Here is a 19158-nt window from a genome sequence, read left to right on the forward strand (position 1 = left end):
GTAGTCTGCCCGTCCAGTGCCTCCTACTCTACCCACTTGGTTTGCAGCTAGACTGACCCCACAAATGCCCTACCCCCACTCCAAATCTGGTGAACTACTAAGGGCTCCCAATCCAGACTCCGGCTCCAGCTCTTCCCACCTCCCAGCCCGCCTCCCTCCCTTTCTCTAGCCTTCCCAATTTCAGCTGCCAAAAATCGCCCTGTCTCTAGTGTCCTTTGTCCTGAGAGACGTTGCTGCTTGGTGCACGGCCAGACTGGGAGTCCAGAAGAAGGCCCCGGTGGACTGACAGGGGATGCTGACTTCATGGCTGTAGACTGGACACACTGACAGCACTCGATCACGCTGTGGTCTGTGCTGGGGACTACCTCCATATTCCAACGATTGTTAGAGGGAACTCAGGGCACCTAAGGGTGTGTAGAGGTCCTTTCCACTTCGTTCCTTCTGGGACCATGACCGAAGAAGCCAGTAGTGACTTCAAACAGACTTGAGAAGGAAAACGGGCCCGAATATGAAGTGCCATTCCTCAGTTCCCTGTACATGCCAGGGCCTGCCGGCCCCATTCTGTCATTTCTTCGCGGCATTTTCCGTTTCCATCTTTAGCTCTTCTCTTTCCCATCACTGACCCTCCCTCCACGATGCCACAAAGACCCTATTTATCTTGTATTTCCTTCCAGTCCTCTCTAATTCATTCTCCAATTTATTTGCCAAAGGAAGCAGTTCTTAGTTCGGTTGAAAGTCCCACCCTCAGGTTTGATCAATCCACCCCAAACCCAGTCTCCCTCTAGAATAGGCATCTGGTCCCACCTTTTAAAATCTCTTCTGGGACCTCTCCTGCCTGTGCTCCCACAGAGGTATCTGGACTCCCTCTAGCTTCACTTCATCACTCCCAAATTCTCGAGGTTTGCATTCTTTTCAACACCGATCCCCTTTAAACTCTTATCTCTTCCGAAACACCATTCTCGTAGCATGTCTTCTTCATCTTTTCATCTTTTTCCGCCTAGGTCTCCAAACTTCCATCGTATTCTCCCCAAACAACCCCTAAACACCTCCAGTCTAAGGCTCTGGCCCTTCCTCTCCATCTTTCCAATATAGTCCCATTATCCCAATCTCTACTTCAGGACCCCCCAAACCCTCCCACTTCACCCCTGCCACAGCCCCTTGTCCCCAAACTTCTTCAGCCTCCCTAAGTCTGCCTTCACAGTCCACAGCCCCTCCCACCCAGCCCTCTCGCGCGCGGGGCCCGGGGAGCTCCCCACGCTCTGCACCGCGAGGCCCTCTCCCTCCGCGCCCCGGCCGGCTTCGGCCAAACTCGCCCGGCGCCTCCCCTTCCCCGATCCTCCGCCCCCCGACTGCCGCGCGCTCCCTCCCTCGCGTCTCCTCCGGGCCCCTCTCTCCTCCGTTCCTCCGCGCTCCCTCCTTCTCCCTCTTCCTCCCTGCTCCCATCCCCCTCTCCCGAGCGCCCTCCCTCCGCCGTCCGCTTTCCTGTGCGAGTCGCCGGACGCGCCGCCCAGCCCGTCCGCCTGCCCGCCCGCCCGCAGCCCGGCGCCGGGCCGGGGCCTCGGGCCAGGACGCGTTTGTGGGCGGCTGGCCTCGGGGCGGGCTAGGGGCGCGCGGCACGAGCGGCGGGAGGGTCGGGGGTCGCGGGCCTCGCTGGGGCCGCGAGTGCGGGCGGAGGCGGGCGGCGCGGCGGGGGCGGGCAGCGCGTTCCGGGCGGGCGGGCGGGGAGTGCGAGAAGCCGATCGGGGCTGCGCGGGGAGCGAGGCATGGGGGCCGCCCTCCGGGGGGGCCGGGGCCGCCGCCGCCGCCGCCGCGGCAGCAGCGACTGAAGCCGCTCAGCGAGGAGGGGCGGGGAGTGGCCGCCGCCGTCCCCGGGAGGCACTCGCAGCCAGCCAGCCGTCCCGAGCCGCTCGCAGGTAAGGTCTGCTGCCGCCCGCCCGCCCGGGCCGCCCCGTTTCGGCCCTCGGCTCCCCGCCCCCACCCCTGCCGGTCCCCTCCCCCCCCCCCCCCCCCCCGCCGCCCCGCCGCCGCCTCCATTTGTTATTTTCCCGGTCGCGTTCCCTCACTGCGGGCACGGCCGGGCCCGAGGCTGGGGGCTCAGGGGGTGGGGCCGCCCGGAGGAGGGACGCGGGCCCGGGAGTCGCGAGCTCAGGAGGTGGGGGGGGGGGGGTCTCGGGAAGAGGGCTGATGGGGCCGAGCGTCGCCAGGACCAGAGCCTAAAGGGGAGGAACGCCGAGGTGGAGACTTGGCGGAGGTAAAACAGGGGATGCTGTGCGGATGGTTCGCGGAGAAGGCAGGACGGATCCGAGAGATGGCAGCGAGGTGGGGCGTGAAGGCTCCAGAAGCCTCACAGGCCCAGAACCCGGGTTCAAGAACCCAGGATTGCGGGTATTAGGAACCGAAGGGAACTGGGAACCGGGAAAGGGGTGTGGTGGATGATAAGAACAGGACTGTTGCTGCCGGGGGTGGGGGGGGGTGGGGGGTGATTGAACCTGGGGGAATGGAAAAGGACCAAGAGAGGCCCATCTTTGAGAAAGCCTGGGGTGGAAATGGGAAGGCCGTATCTTTTGTGACTCAGTTTTCTTTTCCCTACTCCAGGTCACCTCTGACCCTGTTTTCCTAATCCCAGACCTAGTTACTTCGTGAAGGGGGCACTGAGGCTCGGCAGTGTGAGTCTCCCAACACTAATAAGAAAGACAGGAATACAGAAGGGGGAATTAGAAAGGTTGGGAGGTTGGGAAAGAAGAGAGAATTGGGCAATCTTGTAGGCATTCCAAGGAATTGTGACCTCCACCCTCATCCCCTCAGCATTGGCTGCCCAACAGCTGGTCTCTATCTGGGAGGCCTTCCTTACTTCTTTGATCTCAGAGGTCTCCCTTTGTGCCTGGGGCAGGTTACCCTAAAGCTCCTTTCCCTGAGGATACTGTAAGAAGGTCGGAGTTGCTTTGGCAACTGAAGTGGTAATAGTGGCTGCCAGATGGACCCCTGGGATGGTCTCTGGAGGGGTACTTTTTTTCACCCATTTTGTTGCCATGGCTGTGATCCAGTGGGAAGTTCTATAGGTGGGGATTCAGTATGTAGATCGGGCCTCAGCCTGTAGCTATGTCCTACGGGCTCTTGGGAGGGGATCTGGGATATTTTCTGGTGTTGCCCCAAGTAGGGGTTTCCTAAGGAGGTTCACCCTTTCTCCCTCAGTGATCTGTTGGAACAGGTAGCACTGTTGCTTGCAGGTCATTCTTGCAAGCCTCTTCCTGGGTATGGTGGGAAGACGAAATATACTGTTGTTCACACTACATGGTCTTGGGCTGGGGGTAGCTCAGTGGTATGTTAGTTCCTAATATGCATACAGAGGCTCTGGGTTTGAGACAGAATAAAAAACCAAGTTCTATCATCCTGGGCAATTTCTTCTGGCCTCTCCCACCCTTATGTTTTATAAGTGGTTGACTCTCTACATGATTTTACTTTCTTGAAGTCCTCTTTGGATCTCTTTCCTCTTTGTCAGTTCCCAGGGTGACCCCCTTCATTCAACCAATCTTTGACCTTTTACTTTTCTGAACTTACAAAAATGGCATGGCTCTCCATGCCTGTCTTTAGGTGAGTGTGGCCCAAGGGAGAGGGCTATGGCACAGCCTGGAGCAGAATGGGGTGCTCCGGAATGGGAGCTGGGAGACCAGGGTGTACTCTGGCTGTGTCTCTGTGACCTTGGGCAAGTCACTTCTATTGTCTTTGAGCTCCACCTTCATTGTCTAATGAAATGGCCTCTGTGGCTCCTTCAGCAGTCCTGGGTTCTAACAAGACTTAGGCTACTGCTTTGTTAGCCTGCTGCTCTGTGCTTCATGGATATCTTGGTCATTTTCAAGTGATTGTCAGGCAGGCAGGTCTGGAATGATGGAGCCTACTCAGTGACCCTGAAAAAATAGACTCTGTAAGCTCTTCCCAGGGAGCCTGTGGCGTGGTCATTTTCTGACATTCTCGTATTATTTGTTCCTTAATTTCTTTCTTTGAAAAAAGTTTTAATTGCATTTATTTATTTTGTGTGTGTGCCCTGGTGCACATGTGGAGGTCAAAGGGTAACTTGGTGTTGAGTTGATTCTCTTCTGCCATGTGAACCTCATGGTTTGATTCAGGTCATTGGTTTGGTAGTAATATATGTTTTTGGTTTTTGAGATGGTCTTCTATTCTATAGCCCAAGCTGGCTTGACTTGAACTCACTCGCTACAGAAGATGACCTTGAACTTGTGATCTCCTCGCCTGTACCTCTGAGATTGCAGGCATGAGCCACACCCTGTTTTATGTGGTGTTGGAATCTAACCCTGGGCTTCGGGCCTGCTAGCCCAGCACTCTACACACTGATCTGCATTCCTAGTCCCTCTCCTTTTCCCTCCTGTGCTTACTGAGGGACTCTTGATTTCTATTTCCTTGCCTGCTGAGTTTGGTCTCCCATGCTTTCCTTTTGAGTAAGGAAATGGTAGCAGATGGGTGCTGTTGTCCATGGTAGATGCCCTGTAAGTGTTAGCAACAGCCTTCTAGGCAGGATGGAGTGCCACTTGGTCAGTTGGTGGTAGAATACCACCCAAGTCCAGACTTAACTATGATCTGACCTCAGTCTCAACTCCATATACCCCTCTCCCCCGCCATTCCTCATCCGGGAAATTACTGCCCAGTTGATGCCGGTTTTTTTTTCTCTTCCAAAGCTACTCATTGCAAATTTTATCAGATTTCAGCTGATTAAAAAGGTAAGAAAGGCACACAGTGATTGCTCTGTTCTCCAAGGAACTTTAGTATAGTTTTTGACCTTTTGGATCCTTTAGAATCAAACTGACTTGGTAAACCAGTCCTGTGATGGGAGGAAATGGGCGCCCTGTTCGGGGAGGGCGACAGATGCAGCCACAGGCAGTGTTCTTTCCTGTCATTGCTGACATTGGTGTCTGCTCCTCTTTGGTTCGGTTCTGTCCTTGGACATTTGTTTATTCCCCCTCCTTCTCTTTTCCCATTTGTAGTTTTATTTGAGACAGGATTTCATGAAACTGGCTGACCTTGAACTTGCTATTTGCTGAGGGTGGCTGGTCCTGCCTCCACCTCCCAAGTGATGGAATTACAGATGTTGTCCCCATGCCTGGTAATGCATAATATTTTAAAACCAACCCACAAAACAACTTTTAAAAATGTGGTTATAGCTGTAGTTGAAGTAAACTGGTTTACTGGGCAAACATCAGTTGAAAGTTTAGACCTGGGGCCCAGTCCCATCTATTTCGTGCCCCTTCAGTGTAAGTTAAGTTACCTGGAAATGTTAGACTTACTTGTTCCTCATTGCCTGTCTCAGTGTGGTTCAGTGGGGTTGGGCAAAAGCAATTACTCTGTATTCCGTGGAGAACCACACCTTCCAGTTCAGAGTGGATGGGTAAATGTAGTCTATTTTCACGTGGGTTACTATCAGCTGATTCAAAGGACCTGCCGAGCCTAGGGTATACCTATACTTGAGACCCTACCTCAAAACAAAACAATAACCAGACGAACTTGCTGACATTCACTTGGTTTAAAGGTCATTGACAATAGTACACTTGCCTGGATGAGCTGCTCACTTACAAACCTGGTCTTGGCAAACTGAAATGGAAGAGCCCTGGGTTTAGTTTAAGGCTGGTACAAAGAGCATAGAGTGACGTTGTCTCAGATAAGGAACACAGACCCTATATGTGTGTGCTCATGACATCAGTGGAAAAATATAGAAAGGAAAACTATGACCACAACAGTTTTTGCTCTTAAAATATCTTAATAGGCTGGGCCTAGTGGCACACACTTTTAATCTTAACATTCAGGAAGTAGAAGCAAGCAGATCTCTGTGAGTTCAAAGCCAACCTGGTCTACATAGTGAGCTCCAAGATAGCCAGGGCTACACAGAGAGACCCTGTCTTGAAAAACTAAAACAACAATTAAAACAACAACAATAGAGAAACAGACAAGAGAAAAGGTCGGGAGAAATGGCTCAGTGTTTTAAAGCACTTGTGGACTTGTGACTTGTGCAGAGGACCCAGGTTTTATTCTCAGCACCCACATGATAGATCATACCCATACTAACTCTAGTTCCAGGGTATCTGCTGCCCTCTTCTGACCTCCCCAGGGACCAGGCACACACGTGGTACACATACATTCAAGCAAAACATTCATACATAGAAAATTAAATTTAGCTGGGCAGTGGTGGTGCACACCTTTAATCCCAGCACTTGAGAGGCAGAAGCAGGAGAATTTTTGTGAGTTCGAGGCCAGCCAGGTCTACAAGAGCTAGTTCCAGGACAGGTTCCAAAGCTACAGAGAAACCCTATCTCAAAAAACAAAAACAAAAATTAAATTTAAAAAAAATTATGGATGGTTTTATGGCATGGTTTACCTCTTAGCAAGAAACATAAACAAGTAGTGGGGCTAGAAATACAGGGGCAAATCCAGTGTACTTGCCTGGCATGCTTGAGGCCCTGGGTTCAGTGCACCAGCACCCGGGGAGTGAAGACTGGAAGATCAAGATGATATATCCATGTTTGTACTGCTAGATACAGGTAGGTAGGCTGCTCAGGCCGTGAGAACACAGGTAGATGACGATATCCATGTCTGTATGACTAGATACACACAGCGAAGGCTGCTCGTGCCAAGTGAGAAGCAGACTTGATTTTATAAGTCTGTATTGGATGTTCGCTGACATTTTGTCTTTTCGTGGTAGTAAAATCTTTGGAAGGGGCTGGAGAGATGGCTCAGCTGTTGAGAGCCCTGGCTGCTCTTCTAGAGGTCCTGGGTTCAATTCCCAGCACCCGCGTGAAAGTTCACAACTGTCTGTACTGACAGCTTCCGGGGACCCGACACCCTCACACAGACATGAATGCAGACAGAACACCAATGTATATAAAATAAAATTTAAAAAATATTTTGAGTTGGGTTGTTGAGATGGCTCACTGAGCAGAGGCACTTGCCACAAACCTTGACACCTGGATATGATCCCTAGGTCCCACATGGTGAGAAGGGAGAACTGACTGACAGGTTTTTCTCACACATGCACACCCCTCCCCTCAGCCAGTCAGTGTATTTTGAGTCTGGTTATTGTGAAAGCTTTGATTTTTCTTTTGAGCCCAGGAAACCCCATTGCAGCCATCCCTTTGATACCTGGGGGCTTTGTTTCGGTATCCTCGAGAGACACCAACATCAACACATACTCAAGTATTTTGTACAGAATGATGCTATGTCTGTTTATACCTGCACACTCCCGTGCTTTTAAAGTCACCTGCAGATCATGTACAGTAACCAATTCCATGTAAATCTTTGATAACGTCTACCTGTCCAAAACCAGGCAAAGAAGGTAGACAGTGAAAGCTGGAGGGAACCTGGGACCTGTGGAAAGGTGGCCACTACTGCAGGCTGTGCCCACGCATCATTCTTGTAGATCGAGCCTGGGGTGGCAATGTAGCAAATTTGAATTTTATTTGAAACTTTCTGGGAATTTTTCCTCCCAAATATTGTCAGTTTAGGTTGACTGAATCTCTGGACAAAAACGCTGTAAGCGGAAAAGGCCAACTAGAGGATGGATCCTTATGAGGCTGTCTAGAACGTTCTGCAGTTTTGAAGATACCTTGATTTGGGCTTGAGGCTGGTGAGACTGCTGCTCAGTACGGGACATTTGTCTACATTGTCTGACGTGAATCAAGATTGCTATCTGAGCGAGTGATGTAGGCTTCTTAGAATTCTCTCCACCTTCTGAGGAGAGTTTAGAAGAGCGTGTGAGCGTGGCGTTTGAAGTCAGATTGCAGAGGGCTTGGTTCGTCCCTGTGGAAGGTGGGGCAGGCCGCAGTCACAGTCAGTCTCTGAGCTTCAGTCCCCTTACCTATTAGTCCCCATTTAGAGTGCACTGGAGATGTGACAGGAAATCGTATGTAACATGCTTGACACAAAGAAGATACTCAGTAAACTGACACTTCAGCCTTGTTTTTTATGCTGCTTTTGAATTTGTAAGGTTCTAGAATTAAAGAGTGATTTTTTTTTTTCTGCTGTTGTTTTGTTTGTTGAGACAAGATTTTGTTGTCTTGTTCAGGCTGGTCTTGAACATGTGATACTCATACCATAGCCTTCTGAGTGCTGGCACTACATGCACCCCCCCCCCACCCCGATACCAGGCTACAGATTCTCTTTAGGACTTGTGAAGGGTAAAATCCTGCTGTGTTAGGGTGGGGTTCATAGGTACATCTGAATTTTCTGCCTTCCCTAGAGGTGAAAGAGATTATATTGTGAGTCTCTATCACTTAGCTGATGCAGCCTATGGAGCGAGCCGCAGCTTCTCGTATCTGTGCCTCTTGACCCAAAGGCTTAGGACTCTGCTTCTTTCTCAGACCCCTGCTGTTTCTGCTGTAACATGGAAATGCTGATGGTTTTTCCTAACAGGTTTCACAGAGAACACCCTGAGAGTACCACGTGCCTACAACTGCTCCCCGCTTCCCAGACCACAGCTGTGGGGAGCTTGGGGTACAGCATACGAGATTCTGTATTAAGCTGCCCAGGCAGAGGAGAATGGGGTCTCCACAGCCTGAAGAATGAAGACACGACAGAATAAAGACTCAGTGAGTAGTGAGTAGAAGCTCTAGTGAGCAGTAGGACAGGTCAAGGGCAGGGGCAGGGAAGCTAGGGGGAGGGGCCTAAAGTGGAGACCAGAAACAAAGTATAGCCGAAAGTGGAGACCAGAAACAATGTATAGCCGAAAGTGGAGACCAGAAACAATGTGTAGCCGAAAGTGGAGACCAGAAACAATGTATAGCCGAAAGTGGAGACCAGAAACAATGTATAGCCGAAAGTGGAGACCAGAAACAATGTATAGCCGAAAGTGGAGACCAGAAACAATGTGTAGCCGAAAGTGGAGACCAGAAACAATGTGTAGCCTAAAGTCAGGTGCAGTGCAACACACTACCCACTACCTGACTCCATCCTACTCTCAGATGTCAATGAGGAGTGGACGGAAGAAAGAGGCCCCCGGGCCCCGGGAAGAGCTGAGATCAAGGGGCCGGGCCTCCCCTGGAGGGGTCAGCACATCCAGCAGTGATGGCAAAGCTGAGAAGTCCAGGCAGACTGCCAAGGTATTCCTCCTCCGGCCCCCACAGATGCCACAGCGCTGCAGCTGAAGGGGTATTTGGGGGGTGGAAGGGGCTTCATGTCTGGCAGAGAGTAACTCTGGTGGGGGCTTAAGAGACAGAAGACAAGGATTCTCTTTCTCCCTCACAGAAGGCGCGAGTAGAGGAGACCTCTACCCCAAAGGCCAGCAAGCAGGGCCGCAGTGAGGAGATCTCGGAGAGTGAAAGCGAGGAGACCAGTGCACCCAAAAAGACCAAAACTGAGGTGAGAGAGCCGGTGCCTACCGTGACTTGTTTCTGACTTGTTCTTTCTCTAAGCGTCGTTTGTGCACCACGCCTACTTTGATCTCTGCTCAGTTAGAAAAGGCCCATTTGTTGCTTATTTGGAGTGGTCCTGTCTGTAATATGGTAGGCTTCAGTTAGAACAGTAGGTGACAGGGCAGGGCCAAAGGGATTGGAGGGTAGGGAAGGGTATCACAGCCTCCTTTGTGGAAGGGACAAGTAAGTTATTAGGATACAGAAATGGGGCTGGTAATGGAGCTCACTTGGTAGAGTGAGTGCCTAGTACATAGTGCTCAATCCACGCACTTAATAGCTGGGCATGAGTGCACATCTCTGACCCTAGCATTCAGAAGGTGGAGGCAGTAAGGTAAAAATTCAAGGTCAGCCAGGCAGTCATGGCAACACTGTTAATCCCATCACTCAGGAAACAGAGGCAGGTGGATCTCTGTGAGTTCCAAGCTAGTTCTAGGATAGCAGGGCCACACAGAGAACCCTATCTCAAAAAATAAACAAAAAATTCAAGGTCATCCTGTGCTGTTGGTGGGTTGGAGGTTAGCCTGGGCTATATGAAACCCTGTCTTTAAAAAGCAAGCAAGGAAGAAAGAAAGCAAAAGGAAACCAAGCATTGGGGATAGCTGAAGGAGACCAGAGATGAGCGATGAGCGTAGGGTACACAAGAGATGGCAAGAAGGGTCTGCAGTCAGTCGTGAATCCTGGGAAAGCAGGAAAGGAAGAGAGGAAAATCGAGCCTCTTCCCTGACAGCAGGAGCTCCCTCGACCACAGTCTCCCTCGGATCTGGACAGCTTGGATGGGCGCAGCATTAATGATGATGGCAGCAGTGACCCTAGGGACATAGATCAGGATAACCGAAGCACGTCTCCCAGCATCTACAGCCCTGGAAGTGTGGAGAATGACTCGGATTCATCTTCTGGCCTGTCTCAGGGCCCGGCCCGTCCCTACCACCCACCTCCACTCTTTCCTCCCTCCCCTCCACCACCAGACAGCACTCCCCGACAGCCAGAGCCCAGCTTTGAACCCCATCCTTCTGTGACACCTGCTGGATACCATGCTCCAATGGAGACACCCACATCTCGATTATTCCAGGGCCCGCCTCCTGGAGCCCCTCCCCCACACCCACAGCTCTACCCTGGAAATGCTGGTGGAGGTGTTTTGTCTGGACCCCCCATGGGTCCCAAAGGGGGAGCAGCTGCCTCTTCAGTGGGTACCCCTAGTGGAGGCAAGCAGCATCCCCCACCCACCACCCCAATTCCAATATCAAGCTCCGGGGCCAGCGGTGCCCCCCCAACAAAGCCGCCTAATGCTCCAGTGGGTGGTGGGAACTTATCTTCTGCTCCACCATCAGCTACTTTCCCCCATGTGACACCAAACCTGCCTCCTCCACCTGCCCTAAGACCCCTCAACAATGCCTCAGCCTCTCCTCCTGGCATGGGGGCTCAGCCAATCCCTGGGCATCTGCCCTCTCCCCATGCCATGGGTCAGGGCATGAGTGGACTTCCTCCTGGCCCAGAGAAGGGTCCAACTCTGGCTCCCTCACCCCACCCTTTACCCCCAGCTTCTTCCTCCTCTGCCCCTGGGCCCCCAATGCGGTATCCATATTCATCCTCCAGTAGCTCTGCAGCAGCTTCTTCTAGTTCTTCCTCCTCCTCTGCCTCCCAGTACCCAGCTTCCCAAGCTCTGCCCAGTTATCCTCATTCCTTCCCTCCACCCACAAGTATGTCTGTCTCTAATCAGCCACCCAAGTATACCCAGCCTTCCCTCCCATCCCAGGCTGTGTGGAGTCAGGGTCCTCCACCTCCTCCTCCCTATGGGCGCCTCTTGGCCAACAACAACACCCATCCAGGCCCTTACCCTCCTACTGGGGGCCAATCCACAGCCCACCCACCAGCCCCTACACATCACCATCACCAGCAGCAGCAGCAACCACAGCAACAGCAACAACATCATCCTGGAAACTCCGGGCCCCCTCCACCCGGAGCATATCCTCACCCCCTAGAGAGCAGCAGCTCCCACCATGCACACCCTTACAACATGTCTCCCTCCCTGGGGTCTTTGAGGCCCTACCCACCGGGGCCAGCGCACCTGCCTCCACCTCATGGCCAGGTGTCCTATAGTCAAGCAGGTCCCAATGGCCCCCCAGTTTCCTCCTCTTCCAACGCTTCCGGTTCTTCCTCTCAAGCCTCCTACTCCTGCTCCCACCCCTCCTCGTCCCAGGGTCCCCAAGGGGCATCCTACCCCTTCCCACCCGTTCCTCCAGTCACTACTTCCTCAGCTACACTTTCTACTGTCATCGCTACCGTGGCTTCCTCGCCTGCAGGCTACAAGACGGCCTCACCACCCGGGCCCCCTCAGTACAGCAAGAGAGCCCCATCCCCAGGGTCCTATAAGACCGCCACCCCGCCTGGATACAAACCGGGGTCACCACCCTCCTTCAGAACAGGGACCCCGCCTGGCTTTCGAGGCACCTCTCCGCCAGCAGGCCCAGGGACCTTCAAGCCAGGCTCACCCACTGTGGGGCCAGGGCCCCTGCCACCTGCGGGGCCTTCGAGTTTGTCATCTCTGCCTCCACTTCCCGCGGCCCCAGCGACAGGGCCGCCCCTGACTGCCACGCAGATCAAACAGGAACCAGCTGAAGAGTATGAAGCCCCCGAGAGTCCGGTGCCCCCGGCCCGAAGCCCCTCGCCCCCTCCCAAAGTGGTGGACGTGCCCAGCCACGCCAGCCAGTCAGCCAGGTGAGCAGCCGTGGGGTTGGGTTCAGGTGGGTCTGGAAGCGGAAGACGAAGGGACGACGGTCACCGTGCTACTGACATCAGGGACACACGCTGGTGGGGGCCGCTTTAGGGACATGGGCTGGAGGGGGCTGCCCTTGAGGCTCGGGCTCACAGCCCTGTGCCCGCCCGGCAGGTTCAATAAGCACCTGGACCGTGGCTTCAACTCGTGCGCGCGCAGCGACCTGTACTTCGTGCCGCTGGAGGGATCCAAGCTGGCCAAGAAGCGCGCGGACCTAGTGGAGAAAGTGCGGCGCGAGGCCGAGCAGCGCGCGCGCGAAGAAAAGGAGCGCGAGCGCGAACGGGAGCGCGAGAAGGAGCGCGAGCGCGAGAAAGAGCGCGAGCTGGAGCGCAGTGTGGTGAGTGCGTCACAAGGTGCGCCGCGCGCCTCTCCCGGTCCCGGGCTTCGCCACTCCGGTCGCTTCGCCACCTGGCGGAGGGGAGGAGCCACTGCAGCCCCGAAAGCTCAGGCTTCCAGGCAGGAGGAAAAGAAAGCTGGGAGTGGGGTGAGGCGTTTTGGCTTTCCCTCACTGAGACAGTCGGGCGACGTGGGGCCGTTGACTTCCCGGAACTGCAGTTCTGACCTCTCCTTTCTGTATCCTGCAGAAGCTGGCCCAGGAGGGTCGTGCTCCAGTGGAGTGCCCGTCTCTGGGTCCAGTGCCCCATCGGCCTCCCTTTGAGCCTGGCAGCGCTGTGGCTACAGTACCCCCTTACCTGGGTCCTGATACTCCAGCCCTGCGCACTCTTAGTGAATACGCCCGACCTCATGTCATGTCTCCTGGCAATCGCAACCACCCATTCTATGTGCCCTTGGGGGCAGTGGACCCGGGGCTTCTGGGTTACAATGTCCCAGCCCTGTACAGCAGCGACCCAGCTGCCCGCGAAAGGGAGCGGGAAGCTCGTGAACGTGACCTCCGTGACCGGCTCAAGCCTGGCTTTGAGGTGAAGCCTAGTGAGCTGGAACCCCTACATGGGGTCCCCGGGCCAGGCCTGGATCCCTTCCCCCGACATGGGGGCCTGGCTCTACAACCTGGGCCGCCTGGCCTGCATCCTTTCCCGTTTCATCCGAGCCTGGGGCCTCTAGAGCGAGAACGGCTAGCGCTGGCAGCTGGGCCAGCCCTGCGTCCTGACATGTCTTATGCTGAGCGGCTGGCAGCTGAAAGGCAGCATGCGGAAAGGGTGGCAGCCCTGGGCAATGACCCTCTGGCCCGGCTGCAGATGCTCAACGTGACTCCCCATCACCACCAGCACTCCCACATCCACTCCCACCTTCACCTGCACCAGCAGGATGCCATTCATGCAGGTAAGACGCCCTCTGTCCTCGCTTTGAACTGTGGTTCTGCTGTACCTCATAATGTTCTTCCGTTCCTGCTGGTCAGACATTAGTCACCCTGTCCTGAGATTACCGTTCTCATCTTTGCTGGACTTCCCACCTACATTTCTCATGCTCTCTTCCTTCTGCCCTTCTGCCCTTGATAACACACAGAGCCTTTTGAAGGATTGCCTCTTCTCTGTCTTCATATTCTTTCTCTAAGCCCCTCACATGCCAGCGTTCTTGTTTTTCTGTATACAAATCCCGTTTGTTGCCAGCATCTCCTTCCCTTACATCTAGGGGTCTTCTGTGTTTCTGCCCATCTGCAGATTTAGAATCTTTTAGAGAAACCCATGTAAGTTAGGTTTTGGTGCCATAGGCAATATAGAACTTTACTTAACTGTAGCGCTTATAGCCCAGAACACTGCCTGGTTGACCTTAGACTCGTTCATTTTGAGTTGCTTATTTCTTCTCGCTCTCATTTGTTCTCCCTCGTTAGGGCATTGATTGATGTATTAGTAAGTATACAAGACCCAGGCTTCGGGCATTTTCATACTGTGCCTTCTGCTCATATTCATCCCACCTCTTAATATTTTTTCCTGTCTCAGTTCTTGAACTCAAAAAAAAATGACCAATTTTCTAAACGTTTCCTTCATCCCTTCCGAGCAGTGCGTTCTTTTCTTTCCTTCTCGGTCCTCTCTGCTAACTGCGATCTGTCTTCAATTATCCGCCTCTCTTCTCCAGCAGTTTCTTCTCTCCATCTCAGAGAGTCCCTAGCTCTTCCATTCTGCTCCATTCTGCTTTGGATCCCTTGGGTCTGTCTTCACAGGAGAAATCCCTCCACCCCAATGCATGGTTGTCCCTAACCCTGCCTCCTGGTGACACCTTCCTTTCTTTGCCCTCCAGCCTCCGCCTCGGTGCACCCTCTCATTGACCCCCTGGCCTCAGGGTCTCACCTTACCCGGATCCCCTACCCAGCTGGGACCCTCCCTAATCCCCTTCTTCCTCACCCTCTGCACGAGAACGAAGTTCTTCGTCACCAGCTCTTTGGTAAGGATGGAGGTTGGGATGGAGAAGCTCACACGAGGGAAGGCCAGAACAGGGGGATTAGGGTGGCAGAGTGGGCCTGTAGAGTTTGGAGAGGTGAGGAGCTATGGTAGAAACACAGGCTGAGGTCCTTCTAAAAGAGGCTCAGGTTCTAGGCCCAGGCAGAGAAGTTGGCACTGCTTGGTTCCACTCCGGCCCTGGCAGATTGTAGGGCAGGTGGTGTAACTTCACAGCTTAGCCTTAGCTTCCTGTCTGTGAAGTGGCTGACCGTCCCTATCCATCCATCACATGCTCCTGTCCTTTCTCCCCACAGCTGCCCCTTACCGGGACCTGCCAGCCTCCCTGTCTGCTCCCATGTCAGCAGCTCATCAGCTGCAGGCCATGCACGCCCAGTCAGCTGAGCTGCAGCGCTTGGCGCTGGAACAGCAGCAGTGGCTGCACGCCCATCACCCGTTGCACAGCGTGCCGCTGCCTGCCCAGGAGGACTACTACAGGTACTGCAGGGCTCCCAGAGCACAAGGGGAGGGTGTGGGGATACCAAGAGGATACCAGGCCCGTTGGAGGGGCCCCTCCTTTCTCAGTCTCATCGCTGTGATGCTTTGCCTCTCATCTAGTCACCTGAAGAAGGAGAGCGACAAGCCGCTGTAGAACCTGCGATCCAGAGAGCACCCACTGCTCCTTCACCCAGACCTTGGAGGACTCCTCCAACCTTTTGCCGCACCCCCATCCCCCCCAGAGCCGAGGAGAGGGTGCTGCCCACTCGCAGAGCTTCTGCAGCCGGGCGGAGGGAGGGAGGGAAGAAGGGACAGACATGGTTAAGGCCCAGGGTTGTGTGGTGCAGAGGTGGAAAGTGGCGAGGGTGAGGACAGAAAGTGCACAGTATCTTGGACCAGGTCCCTCCTCCTTATCCCCTGCTTTTCTTCTCCTCTATGCCCAATCCTTGGTGGCCACTGCTCCTCCCCTAACCCATTGGTGTGATTCATCTGTTAGATGTGGCTGTTTTGCGTAGCATTGTGTGCTGCCCCTGCCCCATCCCCTTGTGTGCACCCCCCTCGGCGATGTGTGCCCCTTGCCCGTCCCACATTAATAATTTATATATATAAATATCTATATGATGCTCTTTAAAAAACATCCTGACCAAAACCAACCAAACAAAAACATCCTCACAGTTCCCCAGGAATTTGTCCGTGACTTATTTTGGGGAGGTTGTGGGTCTGGTGGGGTGGGTAGGTCGGGAGGTCTGATTGTCTTAGGGAAAATGGGAAGAGATCTGGGGGGGCTTGACCATGGATCCCCAGCCATGCTTATGGGGGTACTTCGCACTGTTTCTCTGGTTTCTCCCAAGACTGGGAAGTTAAGGCAGCTGAGGCCTTTGAGAGTAAGAACAGGCCCACAGTGAGCTTGACCAACCCTAGAGACTTACACCTTGGAAGCATCCCTGTCACGGACCTGAACAGCTTGCTCCAGCAACAGTTTCAGGGATCTAACTCCCTTTTCATAGCCTAGTTTGACAAGTGATTTTGAAACAGTTGAATTTGCATAACCTCAGTAGGCCAAGAAGATTTGTATTGCTGATTTTCTTAAAGATTTATTTTCATTATGTGTATGGGTTCAAGTCTGTGCCCATGAATGCAAGAGCCCAACAGAGGCCATAAGACGATGTTGGATCCCCTGTAGCTTGAGTTACAGGCAGTTGAGAATTGTCAGAAAGGGTGACCCATCTTTGCAGCCCCTCTATTTTTAATGAGGCAATGTCATGTAACCCAGGCTGCCCTTGAACTTGTGGCTCTCCTACCTCTCAGCTTTTGTGCTAGTACCACAGAAGTGCAGTACTGTGTCCCTATGTCCCGTAGGGCGGCCTGACGTTCTGGATTACCCTTGCATTTTGAGGAGGGGATGGGTGCAAGAGCCTAGAAGGACATGAATACGTGGCACCGGGCCACATCGCCTACCACAACATAAGGCCAATTACATCGGCTTTCGCTCCAAGCTTTTATTATTGCGAAGCCCTACTTTTGCTCATAGCAACGAAGGAGCTGTGATTGGCTGTTCTTAGCCAATCAGCATTGAGTCATTTGCATAGCCCTCTACCAAACGGTCACAAACTCAAGAAACGACCGGTTTTAGTAGTCTTCTAGAATATTATTTACCGAATTGGATGATAAAAGTGTGCTTTGCTATTTGTATACTGGTAGGGGTGGGAAAAATAGCACGCTGATCTCACCCTCACCGTAAGTGGAGTTCGTGCCTTTCCCGGGCTCGCTGCTCCCGACGCTCGGGAGTGTTACAGCTCTTTTAGAATTTGTCTAGCAGGTTTTCTGGCTCTTGCCGGAAAACCCCTCCCAATCTCATTGGTAAACAAGAGTAGCAACGGGCCCGGCTTGGTGGCTGGTGGGGTCTCTTCTCGCCGTTGTCCCCCAGTCCTCTAGGACTTCCGTGTGTGTGTGTGTGTGTGTTAGGTCCACGCTCGGAGACTTCCGCCTCGTGCGCTATAGCTTCCTTTCCGCCTCCGCTGGCCCGCAGCCGTGGTGGGAGGCGGCTGGCTTCTCCGGATCTCTTCGGTGTTCCCATAGTCAAGTAGCGACTGGCGTTCTATGGCGTCCGCCTCGGCCCAGCCCGCGGCCCTGAGCGCAGAGCAGGCCAAGGGTGAGCCTGGTCCGGGCGTGGGCCGCCTTTAGGGGGAGGGCCTTTCTACCCATTCCTTCTCCAAGTGGGGCCTTTGCCCATTAGGGTGAAGGGTTGGGAGGACGAACTTATCGGGTTACTGATCTCCTCGGTCCACTAATTCCTGCCTCTTCCCTCCTCTGGGCTCGCCCGCCCTGCTCCGCGGATCTCTCTGGGATGCTTCGTCTTGCAGTGGTCTTGGCGGAGGTGATCCAGGCGTTCTCGGCCCCGGAGAACGCCGTGCGCATGGACGAGGCTAGAGACAATGCATGCAACGATATGGGCAAGATGCTGCAGTTCGTGCTGCCAGTAGCCACACAGATCCAGCAGGAGGTTATTAAAGCCTATGGCTTCAGTTGCGACGGGGAAGGTGGGTCCCACATGGAATGGCGATGGGATGGATTGGGGGTGGGGCTCATGATCAGTGGCCCCCGAGTCGATCTCTTTGTCGCCACTGGGCGGCAGTCACATCAAACATTGGTACTCTGAGCTGAGGGCCTATCCTCAGCTTCCCCCCCCCCCCTTTCATTCTCTTAAGTACCGACTCTTGAACCTTATGTTGGGCAAGCTCTCCACCTCTGAGCTGTATCTGCTCAGCTCTGAGTCAGGAACTCACCAAGGTGCCCAGGCTGGCCTTGAACCAAAAGGCTCCTTTATCAGCCTACTGAGTAGGTGGTATTGAGTAGGCTTGAGTCACCAGGCCTAGGTCTAACCTGAACTCTTGTCTGCCTGACAACAGGCTTCTGCAGTTCCTGCAAGGCGTTTTGGTTAATAGGTTTGGTGTTGGGGATTGAGCTCTCTCTTCCCAAAAACATATATATTTATATATATATGCTCATTGATTGATTTGGCCTAGCTAGCCAGGGATTGCTTGTAGATCTGGGATCTTGTTCATATTTAGGCTGCTTAAGGACAAAACAGCTAACATGGCTCACCTGAGAGTAAAACGTTCTGTTTTAGTACTTTTTTTTTTTTTTTTTGAGACAGGGTTTCTTTGTGGCTTTGGAGCCTGTCCTGAAACTTGCTCTATAGACCAGGCTGGCCTCAAACTCACAGAGATCCACCTGCCTCTACCTCCCAAGTGCTGGGATTAAAGATGTGTGCCATCACCACCCGGCTCAGTTTCTCTGTGTAGTCCTGGCTGATCTGGAATTTGCTTTGTAGACCAAGTTGGCCTCGAACTCAGAGAGCCACCTGCCTCTGCTGTCAAGTACTGGCATTAAAGGCATGTGCCACCATGCCTGGGTGCTTTAGGACTTTTTCACATTGTATCCAGTCGTGCCTAGTGGAAACTGGGGTGGGGGTTGATGGAAGCCATGCAGGATGGGTGTGAACTGTCCTCCTTTGCCTATGGCTGCCTACTTGTGCCTATCTACTATAGGGCGTCCCCTTCCCTGCCTTGGCACACTGGCCCCCCTCCAGCAGGTGTCCTTCCTTGCACCCTCTTTCAGGTGTCCTTAAGTTTGCCCGCCTTGTCAAGTCTTATGAAGCACAGGATCCAGAGATTGCCAGCCTGTCTGGCAAGTTAAAGGCCCTGTTCCTGCCACCCATGACACTGCCGCCCCATGGGCCAGCTTCCGGAAGCAGTGTGGCTGCCTCCTGAGATTTGTTCTTGCGTGTGTGCCACCGCCAGGGAAGAAGACCTCGCTCTCCAGAGGATAATAAATGTGCTTGTGACTAAACCTTTGTGTTGGTCCTCTGTAGTCTTGGCTACCCCCACTTGTTGATTCCGACTGCCTCTGGCCTTTCCCCTCCTTCAGCTTCCTTCCTATACTCTTTGCTGGGACCAACCCTGCTCTCAAGAGCCCCTTTCCTCCTGTCCTCCCAGGGGGTGGGGTGGGAGGCTAAATGGGCCTCTTGGCATCCTGGGAGGTTCGTTCACAAAGGCGGTACCTCCTCTGAACAGTTGGCTTCAAGGCTTTTCTTTGAGCCCTCTTCTTTCCCGGGCCTGAGAGGTACTCTGCTGGGGGCGGT

At 53.6% G+C, this 19158-nt stretch overlaps 2 protein-coding genes and 1 non-coding gene across 11 annotated transcripts; all 3 read left to right on the top strand.

Annotated features, from left to right (window-relative positions):
• Positions 1-1763: 1763 nt before the first annotated feature.
• Positions 1764-15700, top strand: Atn1 (atrophin 1). Of its 8 annotated transcripts, none has more exons than XM_087904245.1 (12): positions 1764-1913; positions 2596-2666; positions 7501-7627; positions 8413-8588; positions 8961-9098; positions 9244-9357; positions 10138-12125; positions 12298-12520; positions 12768-13464; positions 14380-14523; positions 14834-15014; positions 15135-15700. In XM_087904245.1, the coding sequence occupies exons 4-12, from the start codon at positions 8562-8564 to the stop codon at positions 15166-15168; spliced, it is 3546 nt and encodes a 1181-aa protein (XP_087760371.1). In that variant the 5' UTR covers positions 1764-1913; positions 2596-2666; positions 7501-7627; positions 8413-8561; the 3' UTR covers positions 15169-15700. The 8 variants fall into 8 exon arrangements, with proteins under 8 accessions (XP_087760371.1, XP_087760372.1, XP_087760375.1 ...); XM_087904246.1 differs by having other exon boundaries at positions 7506-7627; XM_087904249.1 differs by lacking the exon at positions 7501-7627.
• Positions 15701-16726: 1026 nt separating this feature from the next.
• C3H12orf57 (chromosome 3 C12orf57 homolog) lies at positions 16727-18870 on the top strand. 2 transcript variants are annotated; one of them, XM_087904253.1, is made up of 3 exons: positions 16727-16751; positions 17378-17554; positions 18636-18870. In XM_087904253.1, the coding sequence occupies exons 2-3, from the start codon at positions 17431-17433 to the stop codon at positions 18785-18787; spliced, it is 276 nt and encodes a 91-aa protein (XP_087760379.1). In that variant the 5' UTR covers positions 16727-16751; positions 17378-17430; the 3' UTR covers positions 18788-18870. The 2 variants fall into 2 exon arrangements, with proteins under 2 accessions (XP_087760379.1, XP_048300194.1); XM_048444237.3 differs by lacking the exon at positions 16727-16751 and adding an exon at positions 16972-17166.
• Positions 16800-16861, top strand: LOC125407107 (U7 small nuclear RNA). Its single transcript, XR_007234109.1, has one exon. It is a non-coding gene; the product is annotated as a U7 small nuclear RNA (small nuclear RNA).
• Positions 18871-19158: the final 288 nt, after the last annotated feature.

The sequence above is a fragment of the Myodes glareolus genome, chromosome 3, assembly GCF_982192425.1.
Source record: "Myodes glareolus chromosome 3, mMyoGla1.1, whole genome shotgun sequence".
Taxonomy (NCBI): domain Eukaryota; kingdom Metazoa; phylum Chordata; class Mammalia; order Rodentia; family Cricetidae; genus Myodes; species Myodes glareolus.

Bases quoted from the DNA above. Each gene is read 5' to 3' on its own strand.
- Atn1 (XM_087904245.1), top strand. From the start codon at position 8,562: ATGAAGACACGACAGAATAAAGACTCA. The intron at 9,099-9,243 runs GTATTCCTCCTC...TCTCCCTCACAG, and splicing joins AGTCCAGGCAGACTGCCAAG to AAGGCGCGAGTAGAGGAGAC. The intron at 15,015-15,134 runs GTACTGCAGGGC...CCTCTCATCTAG, and splicing joins GCCCAGGAGGACTACTACAG to TCACCTGAAGAAGGAGAGCG.
- C3H12orf57 (XM_048444237.3), top strand. From the start codon at position 17,115: ATGGCGTCCGCCTCGGCCCAGCCCGCGGCCCTGAGCGCAGAGCAGGCC. The intron at 17,167-17,377 runs GTGAGCCTGGTC...TTCGTCTTGCAG, and splicing joins GAGCGCAGAGCAGGCCAAGG to TGGTCTTGGCGGAGGTGATC. The intron at 17,555-18,635 runs GTGGGTCCCACA...ACCCTCTTTCAG, and splicing joins CTTCAGTTGCGACGGGGAAG to GTGTCCTTAAGTTTGCCCGC.